Source organism: Otolemur garnettii, unplaced genomic scaffold (genome assembly GCF_000181295.1).
Source record: "Otolemur garnettii isolate 467f Iridium unplaced genomic scaffold, OtoGar3 scaffold00050, whole genome shotgun sequence".
NCBI lineage: Eukaryota > Metazoa > Chordata > Mammalia > Primates > Galagidae > Otolemur > Otolemur garnettii.
Genome location: NW_003852445.1, coordinates 6458519 through 6479824, shown reverse-complemented (window position 1 = coordinate 6479824; position 21306 = coordinate 6458519). Strand labels below are relative to the sequence as shown.

General features: G+C 42.4%; 1 protein-coding gene across 2 annotated transcripts in view; it reads left to right on the top strand.

The window, feature by feature from the left end:
* GPR176 (G protein-coupled receptor 176) overlaps nt 1-16025 on the top strand; it is a 106824-nt gene extending 90799 nt beyond the window's left edge. Inside the window, exons 2-4 of one of the 2 annotated variants that reach the window (XM_012806344.2) lie at nt 8516-8573; nt 8950-9141; nt 14222-15518. In XM_012806344.2, coding sequence (XP_012661798.1) covers nt 8516-8573; nt 8950-9141; nt 14222-15344 — 1373 coding nt within the window. In that variant the 3' untranslated portion in view covers nt 15345-15518. Of the gene's footprint in view, nt 1-8515; nt 8574-8888; nt 9142-14221 lie in introns of both variants that reach the window. The other variant, XM_003791705.2, reaches the window with a different exon arrangement.
* Nucleotides 16026-21306: the final 5281 nt, after the last annotated feature.

Here is a 21306-nt window from a genome sequence, read left to right as displayed (position 1 = left end):
AGACGATATCATGAGAAGGGCCAAGACTGAGCCCTGATGAAGGAAGAGAAGCCAGAAAAAGGTACTAAGAAGTGGCCAAAGTAGTAGGAAAACCAGAAGAGCATACGCTGGACATAACTGTTAGCGGTAATTTCTCATGTCCACCTGGGGCCAGAACCAAGGCCTTTGAATGACCTGGTAAAGGTCATCCCATAGCTGAAGGCAAATGTTGCCACTGTCAGGTTCTCGGTGCCATCCCACACGCCGAGCCCCAATGCCAGTGACTCATGGTGACTTTTGTGTTCTTTCCAATAGCCACTTCTTAGGACAAATCATATTTTGCCGGTTGCAAACCTACATTTTCTGATTTCATTAATTTTGCTGTTGATGAAAAGAAGTCAGGCCCATAAACTTACTTTAAGGACTATTAATTATTTGGATTTTGATGTTCATTATACTTCTGAGAAAGTCAAAGAGTTAATCAGAAGATTTACTCTTAAGAGTTAACAGAGATGTGTCTAGAAGAAAAGTTTAAAGAATTTTAATTTTTTTTTGTAAAAGAAAGGTAAATAAAATGACTCTGAAGAAACATTACCTGATGTTCAATGATGCCTTTTCTGACTTCTAGAAATAAGTGTCACTAGTTCGTAGTAACATGATGATCAGTAAAAGAAAGTTTTCAGATAATGATGATCACATGACCTTCTAGCTATTTAACACTTACCACGGTGAGGCAGCGGTTTGGCCCATTGTATGCCTCATCTCAATTTAATAGAACAGTGCTGCAAGGTAAATATTATCACTCCCATTCTTTAGGTGAGAAGAGTAAGAGAGAGTATATATAATGTGTCTAAGTGGCAACCTCAACACATAACAGCTTAAAGCAACAAACATTTATTCTCTCTCATAGTTTCTGTAGATCAGGAATTTGGCAGCAGCTTGGCTGGGTATTTTTGGTTCAAGGTCTCTCATGAGGTTGCAGTCAAAACTTTGGCCAGAGCAGCTGTCATTGGAATGAAGGCTTGAGTTGGCTAGAGGATCTGATTCCAAATTGGCTCACTCACTTGGCTGCTGGCAGGAGGCCTCAGTTCCTCATCACATGGACCTCTTCATAGGACTGCTTGGGTTTCCTCAAGGCATGACAACTAACTCAAGGCAAGAACAAGTGACTCATCACAGAAGTGGTTATGTCTTTTATGTCCTAGCCTTGAAGTCTCACAGCCATTTCTGCCCTGTCCTATTGTTTACACAGTTGGCTTTATTCCTTGTGGGACAGGCCTACATATGGATGTGAATATCAGGGCATGGACATCACTGACCCTATTAGAGGCTGATTACCATGGTAGGGGAGGGAGCTTAGAATATTCCTTTTGCCAGTAATCTTAACAATAAGCAAAAAGTATCTTCTCTCTCTGTAAGACTTACACAATCTTATCTGGAAATAAACAAGGGGCAGATGACTCTTCCCAGTTCCTTCCTTCCATATGAGTATATGAAATGTATTTGATGTTATAGATTACCTTCTTACTCCTATTAAAGAACTTCAAATTTCTGTACTAGAAAGATAATTTTAAAAGTTGTAGTATGTCCGTGATCTTTGCATATACGCTCACTTTTACTTCCTTAGTTGTGGTAATATTAAAATTTGTCAGCTAATATTTATTAGCCAGTGATCTGTCTTCAGCCACAGCGTTTACATACTTAAACCTTTATAAGAATAATGCTAAGGGTATGGCTCAGTGAAAGTGAACAGATTTTATATTTTATCTTATTTGCTTCATCCACATAGAATCATTAACATTCATTGCACTGTGAAAACCAGTATTTTACAAACCCACAAAGAGGAAAATCAATATCTCACAGGGTAGAAAATGCTTCCCTCCTGCCTTTTGTTTTATAATGGGAAAATAAGAGGTCACATCTCCTCATTGATCTTAGTGCTTTAAACAGGCTAAGAGCATTTTGTGCTGATTTTATTTTGAACCAGCAGGAAAATTACATGGTAAATAACTCAGTGTTATTCAAATGAGCTAATATTAGAGGCAAAATGCAATGGAGGTTGGAAGCTGATTATTCATGAAATGCTACAGTGCTGGGCAAGTTCTCCTTCTCTGTTAATCTGTGTCACTGTGGTCATCATCATCATGAATCCTGGATTCTTAGAAAATGATACAAAGCAAAGCAACCTTTTGTCCAGTTTTCAGCACTGTGACTAATTCAGGCACAGAAAGTCTCGGTTGTTTTAAATAGTCTCTGGAAAATACTCATACAAAATAGGGCTCAGCATAGGGAGAGAAATTGAACAGAAATAATTCCCCTGATTGTTTTTCTCTGAATTTTTGCCCTATTCTCTTCCTTTCTCTCCATTTTCTGTTATACAGATCATCTGCAAGGCCCTTAAGTACTTGTTATTGGCTTAGTTCTTGCCTCTGAAGGAACCATCTATAAGTTCTGGGTCCAGACCAAAGTGTCTTGGTTATCAAGCTCCTTCCATGTTAGCGATGTGCCAGTCTGTTACTTTGCTTACTTTTTCTCCTCCCTCCTTCCTACAGAGCTTTGGGCTCGTAGCATTCTGTCTGAGAATTTATTCCATTCTTTTGTGGATTGGCACTCACGAACTGTGTGCTGTGATTCATTCTTTCAATGCCTCTCGTGTGCTGTTCTTGACCTTGTTTGGACCTTCAGATCTATCGCTTCCTTCCACAGCTCTCCCTGCCTTGGCCATCTGTCTCTGGCCCCATCCTGAATCTGGCTACCTCCAGCTTTTGCCCCATCTGCTGCTTTGACTCTCCCAGATCCTCATTCTACAAATACCCTTCTCCTATTTGCCTTCTCATTTCTTACAGGAGAAGAAAGGATGAAGGACACACAGGAGGTCTGCTCTAGAGACATGTAGCCTCCCTGGTAGTGGCAGAGCAGCCCAAAATCTGTTAGAAGAATTAGAATGCCACTCCTAGTTCCTCACCCACCAGTCTCTTTTTTCCTCTGTCTTTTTCCCCTAAACTCAGCTAATAGAAAAAGGAATGAATTTTTAAACTTTGAATTAATGTTGTCTTTAGATTGTGTGAAGCTCTCATTTCCAAAATCTTACTCCTCCAGCTCACATCAGCTATGCTGGGTCCCAGTGGATTGCAGCTCATTTTTCCTTTCTTAGTCCTCTAATTATCTTACCCTTGTGGTCCTTGAAAATATTTCCAACATGATTTTTCCCTTCAGACTGCGTAATTATAGTTACTGGAACAGAGGGAGTAGGAAAATACAGTGCATGAGTATTCCATGTGTGCTTATCAGACTAATTATAGTAAAGCATGACATGTCACCATCGAATGCATCTCTGACACTGGGAGGGACTAAGCTAGAGGCTTTGTGACTTCCCCAAGGATGAGGCAGACTTGGCTCTGGTCCCTGAGATCTTTGTGTTGGCAATGAGGAGACAGTAAACATCCAGCTGGTCAAAGGCTGTTGCTATCAATAGACGGACCTACAAAACTAAGTGCACTGAAAACAATTCTGATGATTTTGATGAAGTTGTATTAAACTTCAAGTTTTTATTTACTCATCTGTTTAGGTCTTTGTGAAGCAACTCCTATATAGAAAGCCGTGTTTGGTGCTAATGAAGGTTGACGGAAGTTTCAGATAAGGTTATAGTCAGGCTTGATAATTTTGCAATATGTTAGGGAAGAAATAATCCCTCTAGACTAAACGCAATGCACAATGAATGCCAAGAAAACATGGAGTCTGCCTTCTGCTGAAGATTGTATGAGCGATACAATGCAGGCAAGGACCTCTTAGGGAAATGGCCTGGGTGGTAGGTCTGTAGCACAGTGAACTGTTTCACCTCTACTCAATGAAGCGTGGCTTGTTTGGATGCCACCCAAGGGGATGTGCTTAATAATGGAGAGAGTTAGACAACTCTTTTCATCCTTTTCTCAGGAAGTTTTCTCCAGGCTCCTTTTGAGAGGGAAGTGGGATCTGTGTTTATTGAAGGGTTTTGATGCTGTCACAGTGACGTGGGGCCAATGATCTCAAAACGCTTGCTTTGCCTTAGTGATGATATATTTTTCATGGCGGTGAAACCGCAGTAACTTTCTGGTTGATTTGTATGAAAAAAATTCAACTCATCGAAGAAAGAAGAGGAGTTATCAACTTGATATTCCAGCTGTGTCTCTTTTTACTTTATGCATTTGTATGTATCTCATGGTGTATTGAGAGATATGAGGGACTTCCAAGAGAGAGCCCCAAGGATGGAGCAGGTTTGATGCTGGTTGCTGAGACCTTTTCATTTTGATTGTACTATACAGTTTGCTTTACCTTTTGGGATTTCTAAAAGATATGTACATTTGTTATAGACTCGCCTAAAATCCTTTGTGTGGCCTCGCACAGGCTAACTAGATAAGGCTACAGAGGAGTCTCTTATTACAGAAGTGAAGACTGCTAATGTTTTATCTGAATTATTCATGAGAAATAAGGATTCTAAGGAGAAAATATCCAAGGTTAGATTGGGGAAATACATTTCATAAGAGGATTTTCATTCACAGTAATTATTTAAAACTCACCACAAATTTTAATGAAATTACTGTATAGCTTCTTCCTGCTAATTCAATTGCTGTCTAGTTTAAACTTCTTGTATCATTTCAGAAAAAATAAACCCCCGGAATCAAATTAGTTATAGCTAAAATAACATAATTATCTCATGCTAATAGCAGTCAGTTTAAACAGAGTTGGGCAGGCAGGCAGGTAGATAGTTTAATCACAAATTACAGCAAATTGACACTTCATGAGGGAGGAAGAGGCCCGAACTTTGAGATTGGGAGGAAGAGCAAATGGTATTGAAAACCACTTGGCACAGCCCCCTGTTACAGGTGGATTTTTTCCACATTCTTGTTCATAGCTGTAATTCTTCAGAGTCCAGTGGCAACAGAAAAAAGAAACAAACAAAAAAAATCCCACAACTATCCACAATTTATCTCCTAGTTTGTGCTGATTCTCTAGGTTGCTGAGAATTTATCTGTATAGGTTAAAGAAAGATTTTTTTTTTAAATCAGCATAAGATAAAATCCTTTTTCTTTTTTTTTTTTGAGACAGAGCCTCAAGCTGTCCCCCTGGGTAGAGTGCCGTGGCATTACAGCTCACAGCAACCTCCAACTCCTGGGCTCAAGTGAGTCTCCTGCCTCCACCTCCCAAGTAGCTGGGACCACAGGCGCCCGCCACAACGCCCGGCTATTTTTTGGTTGCAGCCGTCATTGTTGTTTGGCGGGTCCGGGCTGGGGATTCGAACCCGCCACCTTAGGTGTACGTGGCTGGCGCCTTAGCCGGTTGAGCCATAGGCGCCGAGCCATAAAATCCTTTTTCGAACTCTTTGAACTCTGTCATTTAATGTTGACTCCTTTCCCTCACCTTTCCTTCCCCTAGGTCCACAGAGCTTAACAATATACATATATATATATATTTAATTCTCTGGGTGCCATTTGCTTGCTCTTCTTTCTTTCTTTTTCTTTCTTTATCTCTCTTTCTCTTTCTTTCTTTCTTGCTTGCTTGCTTGCTTGACAGAGTTTCCATCCATTGCCTGGGCTAGAGTGCAGTGGCATCATCATGGCTCACTGCAGCCTCAAACTCTTAGGTGCAAGTGTTTCTCCTGCTTCCAGTTAATTTTTTATATTTTTAGTAGAGATGAGGTCTCACTCTTGCTCAGGCTATTCACAAATTTCTGAGCTCAAGCAATTTGTCTGCCTCAGCTTCTAGAGTGCTAGGATTGCAGATGTGAGCCACCGTGCCCAGCCCATGTTGTCCTTTATTTGTTCACAAAAGTGCAACAAAGTACTAACGTGTGCTGGGTTAGCCACTTGGAACACTTTTACAACCAGAAAATATAGCCTACCACAGAAAAACACACCCCCCACACACTATGAGCCCATAACTTAACATTAGGAACCATATGAGGAAAACCAGAAAGGACAGCCAGCAGACCCAGCAAATGGAAAATTTAAGCCACTTCTTCTAGAATTAGACACTACTGTAATCTGTTACTCTATTGTAATCTGAAAGAAACCATATGCATTTTAAAAATGAGTACAGTACACAATTATAATAGGGACTTTACCTAACAAATGCAAACATTGTAATCTAATTCTTTATACCTTAAATTGTTATTTTCATTAAAATACATGTACTGCTAGGGATGATTTTAAAAAACAACAAAAAATCAGGTCTGACATAATAGGGAGGGAGATGATGAATGGTAGAGTATGAGAGTAACGATGGAAATTGGTTTCAGTTAAGTTTAAAAAAAATCTACTATGTGGGTAAGAGATCCCTGGCCCACAGCCTGTGCCCTCCTTGGCAATGAATTTTCCTGTTCGTTCTGTTACTCAAGGCATTTTATTCAGCATAACCTGCTGAACTATGATAATTAATGATGACAAGAGAAAAAGAAATTCCTAAGGGTCTTGACTTCTAACAAGAGAAGATTGTATTTATGGAAAGCCCCACAGTGGACTGGATACACCCCTCATTTTGATAACTGAAGGGTCTGTGACACGTGCACTTTCTTCCTAGCAGATTTCTTCAAGTGCACTATTTCATTATTGAATGGTTACCAGATTTTAAAACCTGTCTGCAAAATTTAAGGGAGGAAAGATGCTTCACCTAGATTTTACTCTATGCTTCACTGGTAAAAAGTCCAGAAAAAAAAACACCCTGAATCAATGGAGCTTCAAATACATCATTATTGTTTAGCTTATCACCTCAGTGATGGGAAATTTGAGGGGGCCCGAGGTGGTATCAGCATAAACAATATTCACATTGAATGCATGTGTGTGTATAGACACACTGCTGGTTTCACCTCACTGACTTGACATGCTAACATAGAAAAACTTGGTAGAGAATTTCCTAGAAGCAGCTGGCCTACATAACCTGAACACAGTGGCTATTTTTTCTTTCTAACAGATAGCTGGTAGCTGCAAGGTGCTGAGGTGCTGGGGCCACTCCTTGTGGTGGCCTTGACTGTAGCCTAAACTCTGCTCTCCCTTTGCCCAGCCCCGTGAATCTCCTTCAGAGTGTATGTGGCTCAGTTTTAGTCTAGTTCACTAGAAGGCCTTCTCTGAGCACGTGCAGAGGAGATTCCAGTGTCTTTGGGTCGTGACTGATTGACTAAGGGGACCTGCTTCTCCCACTGGTCCAAGCCCACCAGTAGTGTGGGCTGCTTGCATACACGAAGCCTGGGGCCCTGTGAGACTCTGGGGGCAGGGCTGTGGACTCAGTCTAAAAGAAGCTTTAGTCTGGGGATCAACTGTCCTGAGGTACTTGTTCCAAAGGCAGGCTCCCTATTCCCTACCTAGGAACGTGATTCGCTATGTCTGGTGGACTCTTTCTGATAGATCGTGAGGCTTAGGGACTACTGAACCTTGGAATATCATTCTATTCATTCTATAACGTACCTACTGCAAGACAGGTTCTCTCACTACAGGGGCTTTGATTACTGTTTGCTTGTTTTAAAAATTCCATTTATTCCATTCCATAAATATTTATCAAAGTCTATTCTGTGCCAGATATTGAGTTAGGGGGAGGGTTACAACAGAGAACAAGTTTGATGTGGTTTTTGTCTTTATGAAATGGAGAAAAAACAAGTCAACAAATTAATGATCGTAATAAGAACTATGGAGGAGACAACAGGATATATAATAGAGTATAACGGATAGAGCAGCAGTGAGTATTTAAAATAAAAAGAGGGTTAGAGAAGGGCTTTTTGGGAAGGAAAGCTTTAAGCTAGATTAAAAGGAGCCAGACACATGAAGAACATGCAGTATACAAAACTCGGGCAACGCCATGGAGGTGGGAATGCCTTTAATGTGTTTCAAGGTCAGAAATAAGGCCAGAGTGGCTGGTGCCCACCAAGCCAGGGGAAGAAAGATCTGAGGACCATGGTGAGGATTGAGAGGGGGTGGGGAATTAGAAATTTAATTGGAAATAGGAGTCTGGAGTTCAGAGGAGAGGCCAACTTTGGGAGTGCATTTGACAGCCATCAGTGTTTTGATGGAAAGCCATCAAAATGGACAGTCTAACCTAGGGATAGGCCTGGAGAGAGAATAGAAGAGGGTTCAGAGCAGCCAAGGCTTGGAGGATATGGGAGACTAGGAGGAAAACCAGGAGATCACAGGCTCCTGGAAGCCACAAAAGAAGCATCCTCAAAGAGAGTCTCCAGGTTGCATCATTGCTGCTGAAAATTCCAGAGCAGTGCTGTCCACTAGCTAGCTACTTGTGGCTATTGAGCACTTGAAAGGTGACTATAGCAAACTGAGATGTGAGTATAAAATAAAATGTACACTGGATTTGGAAGACTTAGTATAAAACTGAGAATGAAAAATATTTAATGAATACTTTTTAAGTAATAATTACATGTTGAAATTATATTTGGGATTTACTGGGTTAAAACAAAATATTTTCCAAAAATGTCACCCATTTCTCTTTACTTTTTTAAGGTATGGCTACCAGGAGATTTAAAATTACATGTGTGGTTTGCATTGTATTTCTAGTTCAGAGTTTGACAACACGGAGGTTATTAAGAAACTTGGTAAGAGTAGTCTGTCTGAGATGAAGTAATACCCAGCAAGTTGTTTATATACCAGTGAGACTGAACCATCCTCATGATAATACTGTTTTGCCTAAAATTAAATAATAAAACTAACCACTAAAATTTCTTCCAGGCTTTTTGATATGTGTGTAAATAATTTGATAATTTCACACAAATTGACAATATAATTTGTAAGTATTTAAACCTTATGCAACCAACTTTCAAATGTGGTTTAACAAATGTTTTTAACTTGAATTTTTCTTTCTTTCCTTTTTATTCCAGTATTTTTTTCTATTTATTGAATTGTTTTCTCTCTCTTTTCTTTTTCATATATGTCCAGGAAACTTCATAGTGTTATGGTCAACTTGCCGCACAACCGTGTTCAAATCTGTCACCAACAGGTTCATTAAGAACCTGGCCTGCTCGGGGATTTGTGCCAGCCTGGTCTGTGTGCCCTTTGACATCATCCTCAGCACCAGTCCTCACTGCTGCTGGTGGATCTACACCATGCTCTTCTGCAAGGTTGTCAAGTTTTTGCACAAAGTCTTCTGCTCTGTGACTATCCTCAGCTTCCCTGCCATTGCTCTGGACAGGTAAGAGCCATAAGCCAGGGAGTCAAGGTTTTGAAAATGTGTATTGAAAAATTAACATCATGAAGCAAATGGTGACTAGTCAATGTTCCATGCACTGCTTTTCAGTCTGCTTGTGGTCAACACAAAGAGAATTGAATGTCCAAAACCCATGCCTCACAAAGGACAGGTTGATTTGACAGCAGCCATCGAAAATAGAGCCACTAAAAAAAGACCTGGGGCTGCCAGTTACACTGTGAGGATGCTAGTAGAGCTATTAGAGCTATTAGATCAGCGTGTTGCTCGGCTTGGTCGGAATTGGTGGTATTTACATCGCAATTTGCAGTAGATTGTTCATTTCCTTGATAAATCTGCAATTAGGGCTTCGTGATGCGGGATAAAATATTTCTGGAAGAATAAGGGAATGATTAAGCGGTTACTTAACGAATGATTAGATTGTCCAGTTGGATCCGGCCATGTAACACCAGAATTCCTGTGGAAGATTTATTTCCAAGGTTTCCCTATTGTGGTGGTTGCTTTCTCTTTCCAGCCTCTTTAGAAAGATGTTCATTTAGAAATGAATCTTATATCTTAGTTACTGCCGTCATACGTAGTTTGATCACATGTATCAAAGTTAAGTGTAAGAGTCTCAGTAACCAGCAGCTTCCTGCCTTTTCTCTTTGCTGCTAGCACTTCATGAGTACACCTTAGATAATTATACATTCTAGTGGATAAAATTATTCTCTAGAATGTACTATTGTGTAAGCAAATACGACCTGAGAAGTATTTTGTGTCCATGAGTACTTTTGCTTCCAAGATTAACAGAGAGGAAAAGTTGCTTGAAGGGAAAATGCAGGCTCTTCTGGCTTCATACCCTGTGTTAATTTTTCACTTCATTTTAGATGAATTTAAAATTGTAAAACTCTTTGTCCATTCAAAACATACTCAATATCTTAATGACACGTGTGGGTGGTGATTGCAGAACTGATCTGTGGAGTTACTTCAGCATTTCAGGCCTGGAACCCTGACTCAGCTGCCTGATGTCGTCTGTGTGGAGGGAAGGGCCACACAAAGCCCCCAGCCTCCTGGGAGAAGCCATTGCCAGTTGACACCATGTTTAACTGAGTGGACCCTGGAGTCAGGAGTCTGGGTTTGAGCCCTGCCTTCACTGCTCTCTAGCTAGATGGCTTTGGGCAAAGTTGCTTAACTTTTCTGAGCCTTGTTTTCCTCAGTGGTAAGAAGAATTAAGTGAATCACTCATGTCTTGTGTTTAGGTAGGCTGCACCAATATTTACCTGTCTTTCCTTAGGTTCCCCTTCTGACTGGCACATTCCTCTTGAGATATGTTGTCTGCCATCATTTTTACCACCAAATCCTGCTGGGATCAACTCCAGTTCTTTAGAAGGGACTAGAATCTCACCATACACCAGCCTAGACAAGGCAGGTGGCAAAGTCAGGTGTCACCAGGCCTGATTGAGATTGTGGCACATGGAGCGTGTGCCTGGGGCCAGCCACTCAACATTTGCAGCGAATAATTGTTTTGAAATTAGATATCTAGACTCAGTGTGCAGGACTTTTGTTTTTAGAAGAGAAATTTAAAAATCCAGATTTCTATCATTCTTAAGTGTTAGCAGTTAATTTTCATTTAAAAAATATTAGTGTGGGGCATGTGAATCTCTTCCGTAAGATAGGCGTGCTCTATGAGATACCCATTCCCCATGCCTCCTTTATGGTGATTATGTGGCTCTTCCACTGTTCAAGAAGAGAAACCTTTGTATACCTGGAAAGGATGAAAGTGAAAAGTCAGAGTCTTTTCTCAAGTTTACACCCCAGCGGGAGGGCTGATGCGCTTTGTGTTGAAACATTGTGTGTTCACGGCAGGTGTCCTTCTGCCTGCCCCTCGTGGCACCTGCTCTGGTAAAATCTTACATTCTTAGTTTTACATGCGAGGCTCTTCTTCCCTAAAATAATTTTAAAAGCAGTTTTGAGATATAATACGCATATCATAAAATCCCATTTAAAGTATACAGGCCAGACTCGGCACCCATAGCACAGTTGGTTATGGTGCCGGCCACGTGCACCCAGGCTGGCGGGTTCAAACCCAGCTGGGGCCAAATAAACAACAATGACAACTGCAACAAAAAAAATAACTGGGCATTATGGCAGGTGCCTGTAGTCCCAGCTACTTGGGAGGCTGAGGCAAGAGAATCACTTGAGCCCAAGAGTTTGAGGTTGCTATGAGCTGTGACGTCATAGCACTCTACCCAGGGTGACATAGTAAGATTCTGTCTTAAAAAAATAAAATAAAATAAAATAAAATAAAGTGTACAGGCCAACGAATTTTAGCGTACTCAGGGAGTTGTACAACCATTCCTGCAGTCTAATTAGCGCATTGCCAGCACCCTACATAGAAACCTGTTCTCATTTACAGTCACTCCCCATTCCCATCTTCAGCCCTAGGCAATCACTAATCTACAGTGTCTCCCTTTTTTTTGATATTTAATACATGTACAAGTAGAATCATACGGTATATGTTCTTTTGCGTCTGGCTTCTTTCATATAGTGTGTTTTCAAGGCTCACCTATGTTGTGGCATGTAGCCATACTTCATTTTTGTGGCCGAATAACATTCCATTATAGGGTACCCCATATTGTGTTTCTTTATTTACTAATTGATGTACTTTGGGGTTGTTTCTACTTTTTGGCTGCTGGGAATAACGCTGCTACAAATCCTGAAAGTTTGATCAGAGTCGGATTCGACAAGAGGGGAATCACATTATTCTGAGCACTTTGCTGTTATACTGGGAAGCAATGCAATAATCCCTGTGGGTTGTTTGGGGACCTTTGGTCATAGACCACAAAATATACAAGCAACGAGAAATTCTTATTTTTGTTCCAGCAGAAAACTATTGTAATTTTATCATCACTTTTTAAAAAAGTGAAACAAGTCCTTTTACTAGAAAAACAAGGCAGGCAAACTCCTGTTTTATTATTCAGAGATGCAAATTACTTGCAGGCATCAGTGTAGTGGCGCACAGAAGGGAAGAAACAGTTCTTTTTCCTCACTTTGTTCACAGCTATTTGTTTCATGGCACCAAGTTAGCAAGTTAATTGGAAGGCCACCTACACTTCCTGCATCATTTTCTAGAGATGTACATACTAAGAAAATTATTTGTAATGAGCCTTTGTGCTTATGTTGCAGTCTATCTCCCAGTATGCGATGGGATTGGAAATTAATGGGAGCTTGGGTTTGTTACATGTCAGTGTTATAAATGGTAATCAGGACCAGTGGACTCGTAGGCACGAATTGATGTGTGGGGTGGGGTCATCATGTGTTGCAGAGTTGTGATTATTAAAGTTTGTTTAGATTCAAAAAACTAATTTTGAGAGCATATATCTCTTATGTACTTCTTTCTCTTTTTTCCCCTCTCTCAGAAAGAAATCTAGAACATGCTTCATCATGCTCCATCCTCCCTGATCATCCACGGTCACTGTTACGTTTGCATCTCATCTCCCTCAGCCTGGACCATTCTCCCTCAGCTTGTCCTCTTGCCAGCCTCCACCGTGGTGCTTCCTTCTCTTTGATACTTTGCCAGGTAGCTCTAAGTGCTACCAGTCCTGTACTTCCCTCGTGCCTGCCTGCAGTAGACCTGTCCTCTCCTTGTTTATAAGTGTTAGGGTACATGTCCTTCTCCCCTGGGGTGTTTTGAGTCATTCCTGTGTGTCTTTTCATCTTTGTAATCTGCCTGCCCAGGACTTAGCACACAAGTGGTGCTCAGAAATACTAGTTATGAGAAGGCTTACCTGCTTACCTGGTCCCATGAGTGAATGAATGTCACTAAGTTTGTAAGGTCAATCCCAGCATCTGCTGGCTGTAGACATGTGGCTTAGCTGAGTGAGATCTTTTATGACGGATCGTGGTTCTATTGAAGAATTACTCAGTTCCTCCAAATTAGTGATGATATTGAGACAAAGTACCTTTGGAATTCTCTTCAGATGGCTACAGAATGATCAAGTTAAAGCTTGGAATAAAAAAAAAAAATTCTCATCTGAGGTCCAGGTGCCATGGTTTATGCCTATAATCCTAGCACTCTGGGAGGCTGAGGCTGGTGGATTATTGAGCTCAGGAGTTCAAGAACAGCCTGAGCAAGAGCAGACCCCATCTCTAAAAATAGCTGGGTGTTGTGGCAGGTGCCTGTAGTCCCAGCTACTCTATTTGGGAGGCTGAGGCAAGAGGATTGCTTGAGCCCAAAATCTTGAGGCTGCTGTAAGCTGTGATCCCATGGCACTCTACCGAGGGTGACAAAGTGAGACTCTGTCACCCCCCAAAAAAAAAATATATATATATATATATATATATATATTCTATCTGATTTTAACACAAATCTAATTGTGCAGGCATTTTAGATCTTCTAATTGCTCTTCCGGTTACTGAGTGATTATCATGGGAACAAGGCTATGGGCAGGCATAACTTTTATCAGTGGAACTGATTTTGTGGAAGGACCTTCTCAGAGTCCATCCTTAGTGCTGGGTTCTTCTTCCTTGGGCAAGCTTTAAATGCTAATGACACCCAGTGCACAGACTGTGGCATGAGTCTGCTCTGCTTATGTGTACAGTAGACCAACTGCTTGCTATTGGTGGCTTTGAAAATTGCCTACAGCTTCACTAGCTCATGTAAAATTTTCACAAGTTACTCTTTATCCTTGAATTGAAAAGTAGATTTATTTACAGCAGATGCAAATATCTTTTATATTGAGAGCAGTCTTTAAGGCTTAATACCGAAGGCAATCACTATGAAGCTGGATACAAATGAAATTATTTGTTTTCCTGATGGAGAAAGAGGCTTGGAAATCTCACAGAGTCAGGGCCTTTCTCTGTTCCTTTGGAAAGGTGGTGGTTTTTTTTGTTTAATGATATTTTTCATTATACTTCAAAGTCCTCAGAACTTGAGGTCCAGCTTCCAGATTCCTCCTATGGTTCCCTGTGTCTTAGGCCCATTAAAAGAATTTGATTCTTTTTCCCCTTTCACCTACTTTCATTAATCTAGATCCCCCTAGTTAAAAAGTATCTTCTGTGAAATTAATTCTGTCTGTGCACCTGGCAGGTACTACTCAGTCCTCTATCCACTGGAGAGAAAAATATCTGATGCCAAGTCCCGTGAACTGGTGATGTACATCTGGGCCCATGCAGTGGTGGCCAGCGTCCCTGTGTTCGCGGTGACCAACGTGGCCGACATCTATGCCATGTCCACTTGCACAGAAGTCTGGAGCAACTCCTTGGGCCACCTGGTGTACGTTCTGGTCTATAACATCACCACGGTCATTGTGCCTGTAGCTGTGGTGTTCTTTTTCTTGATATTGATCCGACGGGCTCTCAGTGCCAGCCAGAAGAAGAAGGTCATCATAGCAGCCCTCCGGACCCCACAGAACACCATCTCTATCCCCTACGCCTCACAGCGGGAGGCTGAGCTGCACGCCACCCTGCTGTCCATGGTGATGGTCTTCATCTTATGCAGCGTGCCCTACGCCACCCTGGTTGTCTATCAGACTGTGCTCAATGTCCCTGACACCTCTGTCTTCTTGCTGCTCACTGCCATTTGGCTTCCCAAAGTTTCTCTGCTAGCAAACCCTGTTCTCTTTCTTACTGTGAACAAATCTGTCCGCAAGTGCTTGATAGGGACCTTGGTGCAACTACACCACCGGTACAGCCGCCGAAACGTGGTCAGCTCAGGGAGCGGGATGGCTGATGCCAGCCTGGAGCCCAGCGTGCGCTCAGGCAGCCAGCTCCTGGAGATGTTCCACATAGGGCAGCAGCAGATCTTTAAGCCCACGGAGGATGAGGAAGAGAGTGAGGTCAAGTACGGTGGCTCAGCTGACTTCCAAGCCAAGGAGATAGTCACCACCTGCCTGGAGGGAGAGCAGGGGCCACAGCTTCTACCCTCTGCACCACCCCCCGGCACCGTGGACTCTGTATCCCAGGTGGCGCCAGCAGCCTCTGTGGAACCCGAGACATTCCCTGAGAAGTACTCCGTGCAGTTTGGCTTTGGGCCTTTTGAGTTGCCTCCTCAGTGGCTCTCAGAGACCCGAAACAGCAAGAAGCGGCTGCTCCCCCCCTTGGGTAACACCCCAGAAGAGCTGATCCAGACAAAGATGCCCAAGGTAGGCAGGGTGGAGCGGAAGATGAGTAGAAACAACAAAGTGAGCATTTTTCCAAAGGTGGATTCCTAGCAAGGATGTAAACTCCTGGAGGCAACAGGGAGTGTCCATGTGCCTGCCCTTCCTTTACTCTGACCGTAGGATTTGTGTGATCTCATTGCAACTCAGTATGGGTTGATTCCTTCTGTATGGGCCAAATGCTTTTGAATGATATGGAAGTCTATATAAAATCGAATGTCCTCTTTACTGAGGGAGTATGTTTATCTGTCTTTGTGATCTGTGTCCTTAGTCAAGTCCATGTTATTGTCTGTGGGGATGAAAGCCAGGCAGCTGAGGGAGGGTCTGGAGGTGGGTACTCCATGTGCACTCTCTGGGGACTCCCTGCTTCCCTGAGCTCAGCAGAGCACACACAGAGAGATGAGCATCCATGAGCTCTAAGGGAATTCCAAGATAATTACAGAGCAGGTGGCCACAGAGGAAATGCCTATTCAATTAACTTTAACATGACAAACAGAGATTTCTTTTTTTTATCCTGAGAAGACGGAGACTTGGCATCTGACACCATTTCCTTAGAAGCCCCCATCCCATGATTCATGGTTTTGTCCAATATCCTCCATCCCCTCCTTTGGAATAGAGGCAAAGGACGACAGTTCCACCCCTATTTGATAGACATGACTGTAGATATGCCCAGCGGGTAAGGGAGATAATTTGTCTTCAATTATCCTGGTATTCTCTTGGCATTGCCAAGGCCTCAGAAAGATATGCCTGCACCCTCCAGTCATGGTCAATGTTAGCTAGAAACTCTTCACTATGTATTTCTCCTTTAATTGTGTTTTCTCAACAAATGAGAGAGAGAAGCTTACAGGTGCAGATGTTAGACTGAGGGATGCCCACGGCACTGCAGTCTTTTCTCTTCCCCATGATCTCACATGAAAGGTGCTATGTAACTATCAGTATGAATTAAAGTATATCAATAGATCATCTTATGCAAACTTTTGGAATTAAAAGGTAATTTAAAAATGCAGAGTTAGGGTCAGCTTGGGCCTTTTGGAAATGCCAAGCTAAAAGTACTTGGTTAGGAAAGATGATTCTGCCCAAAAGACTGGCAAGAGTCTGACAAAGAAGGTTCCATTCTGATGAGGACTCCAACTTAGGCACGGCCAGTCTCAGTTTCAGTCTTTGTACAGCTGTGTTTCTCCCTTCATTTTGGATGCAAAGGAGGAAGAGAACTAATTAATCACTGAAAAGTGCCAAGGTAATACCTAACCCAGCTGAGCTTTCCCAGTGAAGTTTCAGTAGGGAGCCAGGGTGGGTAGAAGAGTCTCTCAAGCAATTCAGGCCCGCTCTGGGCTGGATTTCACCAGACTGAATTTGAACCACAGCTGACAGTTCAGTCTCTGAGCAAACCAAGGGCCAGCTCTACTTAACTGTCTAGCTGTCTTTTCCACGCTAATGGTACTTGGGGGAGCCAGTCTGGTGCCTTGAGCAAGCTTGAAGGGCAGGGGGTGTCCTGACTGACAAACTTCCACACCCTGAATGCAGTGGCCCCGACACATCCCCTCCTTTAACCACGCTGGCCCCTTGACTTCAGTGGGAGCTCAGACATGTGTAGGGAGTTTCCTTTTCCTTGCTTCTCTGGGGTGTGGTGTCTTGTGATTCGCAAATGTCAACCCAAAGACCCTGCCCCTGGAGAGGGCGCCTTCCTCTTTGTCTTTGCCTCCTTGCCGGCCAGTCCTTTGCTCACAGTGGAAACAGGGCCCTGCCACGCCCTTCTGTGGCCCCCTGCCCCCTGGACCCTGTGTGCATGCCATCTGTAGCTCTTTGCCCTGCTAGTTAACGATGTGTCCCTCCAAGCTTATCTTTCCAAATCTTCACAACTGTTACAACTTTTATCAAGGGAAAAAAATAATCTTCAGAAAATTGTGTCTACTTTAAAGAACCTGTCAAATGTAGCCACTGTGGTGTTGTCCTGGTAATATATTGTGTATGTTCAACTTAATAAATTCCCACCAGGCAGAATTTGGTTGGGTATGTTTCTTACATATGTTTGAAGCAGATGGTTGACTTCTAACAGGTCATTGCCAAGTGTATTTCTATACTCTTTGAAGAATAACATTTTAATAAAAAACTGCAAAGTAGTTTCTGAATTCAAAGTTGCGTGAGCTATGTTTTTTCCCCTTCTCCCTCTCAAGTGGTATGCTGTCTGAACCCCTTTCTTCTTACATGGCCTCAAATGAAACATACTCATTTTTCTTCCATAAATGAAAAGGCAGCATGGCAGTAGCATTTTCTTGTGCTATTGCAATGAAAAAGAAATAAATTCCCAAAGGGGAAAAGGGAACATTTGAGTAAATGCCACAAAGATGGGTTCCAAATGAATTGGTGGATGGACTGCCCAGACCATAAGGGAAGAGTGGAGTGTGACGTCACCTCCCGCTTGTGGAAGGGTCAAGAGCACTGCCATTAGGGCCCTGAGCTTCGTGGTCAGATGGTCCATGTTCAAATCCTGGCCCTGCCAGTGACTATCTTGGGCAGGTGAAGTAACCTCTAAATATCTCAGTTTTCTCTCTGTAAAGTGGAGATAATGATGGTGTCAGGAGCTTCTGTGGTCCCAACTCACATTCCTTACCACTGATGTCAGCCGTGTCTGCAGTGGGCCGTTGCTGGCTGCATCCACTCACTTCCCTGCCAGCAGTCAAGGCCTAGCTTCTCTGCTTTCTGTCCTGGGAGAGCTCCTATCTCTGAGGGTAACTCGTGACCTGTGGGTCATGGGAACTGGTGGATAAAGACCCTGTTTCCTGCCTTTCTGCTGGACCATCGTGGAGTCCTCTGTCCAGTGCTCAGGAGGCCAAGCAGAGGCCCAGCATGGTTCTTAAATCATGCATCCTTCTGTTGGCTCTGCCTTCTCGGTCTCCGTTTTCTCTAGCCCTCATTCATACCCTCAAGGATCATCTCCCAAATACATTGCCTGCACAGAGCCCTTGTCTCAAGCTCTGTTTTCAGAGGAATCCAAGTGAGACAATCACAGGCCTCACGGGGCACTTGGGAGGGTTAAATGAGATGATCCGCTTAACACAATGTTGGTCACAGAGCACAGCTGTATCAATGTTAGTGCTACATGCTATAAAAATTTGATCAGGGAGCTTATTTGGAATGTTTTATTTATTTATTTATTTTTTATTAAGTCATAAACACATAGATCAGGAATGTTCTTAGAAAACTATATTAACTGGTCTTTCTCCAGTCATTGTGACAGTAATTAATATTTGTGATGATGATACTTTGGGGTAGCACATAATGCCCAAGGGTCTCTTTGATTCCTTGAAGAAGAAAAAAACAACTGTGTAAGCCAGAGTATTCATTAACCAGACAATTCTCAGTTTTTTTTGAGACAGAGTCTCACTATGTTGCCCTCAGTAGAATGCTATGGTGTCACAGCTCACAGCAACCTCAAACTCTTGGGTTTCATTGATTCTCTTGACTCAGCCTCCTAAGTAGCTGGGACTACAGGCGCCTGCCACAATGCCTGAATATTTTTTTGAAATTCTTGGTTTTCTTTTCTCTTCTTTTTTTCTAAAGAGAGAGATTGTTTAAAAATGTTCAACTTTGTTGCAAACCTGTAAGCCATATCTAAATATAAACGCCCATGAGTTACTATGTCAATGAAGTAATAGAGCAGATTGTATGGAGCATCTAAGGGCAGACATACCAATCCAAAGTGGCCCCATCCACAGAGAAGGGACCGTGAGTCAATTGCTTGGCAAACTAAATGAGCATCTGAAGTTCAAGCACAGGTCTGATTCATCTGGGGAGAAAAGCCAGCACTCCCTTCTGGCTCTTGGCAGACCTGCACCTGGGGTGAGATGGCTCTGTAAGCACATAGCTGCTCTGAGATGCTCAGGGAACAAAAGCTTATTTTAGGCCCAATTGTGCTGGAAGGGAAGGGTTAATGCTTTCATAGTGTAGAGCGCTGAAGTCTCAACATACAATGTAAATAACACTGTTACAACTTCCCTGAAAGAGTTGTAAAAATTTAGCAGGTTTGTATAACAACTAATGTTCAGTATTGGAGTTCTACAGCAAAAAGAAAAATGAATCATGGTAACTGACCTCAGAATATGGGAATAAAACAGGGATAGAAAAATCAGTAGCAATACCAAGGGCAGCATAAAAAGACTCTTCGTGGGAAGCTTTTAAAATAAATTGAAATGATCTTAGAGTCTCCATGTGGGCAGGTTCAGAAGATAAAATATTTCCCCTTCTCTTAGCCTCAGGTTCAACCAGTGTTTCCCCCCATTTGTGCCAAAGGGATACATTAAACAGCAGAATAAAGGCTTAGAAACCTTTATAGAAATAAAACTATTATCTCCAGTACTGTTTTATGAAACCTCCACTGCTATTCATGTTCCGGGGCCTCAGGAGCCTCTTATTGCCAAATGGAAATGAACGAATGGTACATAAATGAGTAAATAAGAGATACAGTACCTGGAGCAGGGGCAGAATCCCTGTTGTATATGAGCCGATGAAAGATTTGCTGCCAGTGAGTTTTTTTTCGGGTTCTTAGTGATTTCCTTGGAATGACTTCTGCAGGGTAAAGGCATCAAATGTAAGGTCTCTGATCCATCCCCTTCTTCAAACACCCAAGACTCGTGTTAACTCACTAGAGGGAGCGTAGATTGCATACTTGGAAGGGAAGTTCCATACTGAGATACATGGTTTGTTGAGTGTGAAGGATAATTTTTTTCACCTGTATTAATCAGAATTTAGTGGTTGAATCTTTCTGCCCCCCCCCCCATCTCTTTCTATATGCTTATTCATGGCAGTCTATATAGAAAACATAACACACACACAAAGGAGGTGCTGGAGTGAACATGTGGTGTATATTCTAAGGCAACAGGTGAGAACATGACACATGGAGGATAATGCTTTTTAGATAGTGACCATGTTCCTCAGGCATCTAATTTCTCTTCTCCTCTTTGGTTTGCTCTTTGTACTCACATATGTTGCCTCAGCAGAGGGGAGAAGGCATTCACTGCCCCAAGGGCAAGCAAATGGCCTTTGAATCTCTTCTTAGCTTTTGTGTATCAAAACCTGGGTCTTAGGAGAACAGAAGGGACTCTTGGGGGTAAGGCAAGTGACTTTTTGATAATGATTGTCAAGAATTGGGGGGTGCCCCAGGCATCTATTTGGTAAAGGTCAAGAACACTACTAAAATACTCTAAAATGCACAGGCCAGCTCCACACAAGGAATTATCTGGTCCAAAATATTGATAGTGCTAAGGCTGAGACGTTCTGGATTAGCCAAAGGCTTGAGGTGGTTTGAGGAGGGTAGGGCTATTTTTCCAAGGAGAAAAATCTCCCCTGGTGTTGAGGATAATGGAAGCCAGAGGTAAGTTGGTGTGAGCACAGACAATGGTACCTGCTGGCTAAAGCAGCCCAAAGTTTGCCTCGTAAGTAAAGTCTTAAGGATGCAGCAAACAAAGAAAGATTTGTGCTGCCCAGAACATGGATATCCAGGGTATAAGGGTTTGGTAGTAAATCCAGGTAGCCAGCGCCTCATAGAGAAACTGCAAGGTGCTTACCTGAGTGTCAGGAAAGGAAGAGAAAGCTTCCAACCTAAATGTGGACGAGAGGGTTGGGTGTCTCAGTGTCCACCTGCTTGGATCCTGGATCAAATGGGATGAGGGAGCAGGCAAGGACTTTGGAGACAGACATCTTTTCTCCCTTTATCCCCACATCATTGTATGATGTGAGAGGGGAGTGAAGCTTCAACAGCTGACATTATTTCTGTCATCTCAGGGTCTCAAAATGAAAATTAAGCTACAGAAAAAAAAATTAGGCAAATTATATTTTTCACGCTAAGTTTATGAACTATAATAATTGGTTTATATTCCTATTTTGAGAGGCAAATTAGACTTTTGGGCCCTTTTTTCTTTAGAGATAGAGCCTTAAGCTGTCACCCTGGGTAGAGTGCTGTGGCATCACAGCTCACAGCAACCTCCAACTCCTGGTCTTTTTTTTTTTTTTTTTTTTT